This window comes from Galeopterus variegatus, unplaced genomic scaffold (genome assembly GCF_000696425.1).
Source record: "Galeopterus variegatus unplaced genomic scaffold, G_variegatus-3.0.2 Scaffold4303, whole genome shotgun sequence".
NCBI classification, from domain to species: domain Eukaryota; kingdom Metazoa; phylum Chordata; class Mammalia; order Dermoptera; family Cynocephalidae; genus Galeopterus; species Galeopterus variegatus.
In genome coordinates this window covers 207,141-208,892 of record NW_007730414.1, presented here as the reverse complement: position 1 = coordinate 208,892, position 1,752 = coordinate 207,141, and the positions used below count along the sequence as shown (strand labels likewise).

The window sequence follows — 1,752 nt, the reverse complement described above, 5'->3', positions numbered from 1 at the left end:
TCAGTTTTATTAAAAATGTGGGGTTTTAAAAAATGTGGGGGTTTTTTAAATTAAAAAAAAATTTTACTATGTTAAGTTTTATTAAAGAAAAAGGAGGGGAATAAGAAAAAAAGTGAGAGAAAGAAGGAGGAAGAGACAGAGAGACAGGGGAATAAAGAAACAAGAAGGAAGAGGGAGAGACAGAGACCCAGAGACAGGGAGGCAGAGACCGACTCAGATTAAAAAAAAAAAAAAGAAGGAAAGAGAAACATCAAGAGAAAAAGAAAGAAGTCCAGAGAAAGACGGTGAGGAAGAGAGAGAAACAACAAAGAGAGAGCAATAGCAAAGGCGAGAATGTGACAGAATTAGACTANGGTTTTCAAAGCATGGAAGGGCAATGCTTACCCTAGCGAGGAGCGTGCCTGGATCTCAATGACTTCAAGTGAGTTGAAGTGGGTCACAAACAGATAGGGTTCTCTGTAGGCTGCAGGGCCACCATGAAGGAAGAACATGAGGTAAAGAAGGGTTAAAAGAGGGAAAATCAAAACCTGGCTGCTACGCATCCTTTGACTCAGCAATCCCGTTAAAGGAATTTATCCTACAAATATACCCACGTGCCAGCATAATCATGCATGTTCAAGTTTATTAATTGCCATGTTGTTGAAGATGGGAAACAATTCAAGTGTACATTATAGGAGACTGGTTAAATAAATTATGAAATGTCTATGGAAATCTGAATAGCTGTAAAAATGCATGAAGAAACTCTCTANACGTACCGAAGGCCAAAGGTAAGCGACTCCACTTGAGATCGTCTGTGCGGCTCCGTCTTCCGTAAGAATCCACAAACACCCCAAATTCTGCAAGGAGTCACAAGCACAGGGCATTATTAGCACAACCAGAGGAAGGGGGAGTTGGTGACACACACTGTGATGAAAGAATGAGGAACAGAGCCCAGGGGATGACTGGCCAGATTTAACTGGATGGTTAAAACCTGAGGACTTCTGCTGAGCCATCTCTCAGTTTTATTAAAAATGTGGGGTTTTAAAAAATGTGGGGGTTTTTTAAATTAAAAAAAAANAAAAAAAAAACTGGATTAATAGATTATTAGATATTTCTGGTCTTCTTAATACTGTATCTCTATATCATAGTATCACTGAAACTAGAGAGAATATGACTGGAACTGTTTTCTGCCTTAAAAGGAAAAGGCCTCTAGCCACCAACCCTAACTGAGCTCCCACCTTATGGCCAGCACCAATTGCCTGCCATGTTTGTGAGGCCATTTTGGATTTTCTAGTTGTCCCAGTGCCTCTACTGACATCACATGAGGAAGAACTGTCCAGTCAAGCCATAGAAATCAAGGGCAATGATAAGTTGTTGTTTTAAGTCACTAAGTTTTGGAATAGCTGTTATGCAGCAATAGATAAACAAAATAGCTTTGAAGGGTATTTCAGTCATAATGTATTTCAGAACATACACACAGATACATAGGTACATATTTGTATGTATGTGTGTGTTTACTCTTTGACGCAGCAGCTCCACTTTTAGGGATGTATCATCCGGGGGTATTATTTGACAAGTACACAAAGATTAGTACAAGGATTGCAGCACTGCAATCGCTGCAGCATTGTTTACATTTATGAAAAGAATGGGCATGACCTAACTGCCCTGCCTAATTAGAACTGGTTAAAGTAACAGGTGTTTAGCTATGTCATGGGATACTATACAGCCTTTGAAAATGACTTAAATAAATATACAGGGAATGGTCTCCTTTCT

General features: G+C 39.3%; 1 protein-coding gene across 1 annotated transcript in view; it reads right to left on the bottom strand.

The window, feature by feature from the left end:
* Positions 1-371: 371 nt before the first annotated feature.
* Positions 372-1,752, bottom strand: part of LOC103602791 (citron Rho-interacting kinase) — a 157,200-nt gene continuing 155,819 nt past the window's right edge. The window contains exons 41-42 of the mRNA XM_008587228.1: positions 756-836; positions 372-463 (exon numbers count right to left, since the gene is read on the bottom strand). Coding sequence (XP_008585450.1) covers positions 381-463; positions 756-836 — 164 coding nt within the window. The 3' untranslated portion in view covers positions 372-380. The remainder of the gene's footprint in view (positions 464-755; positions 837-1,752) is intronic.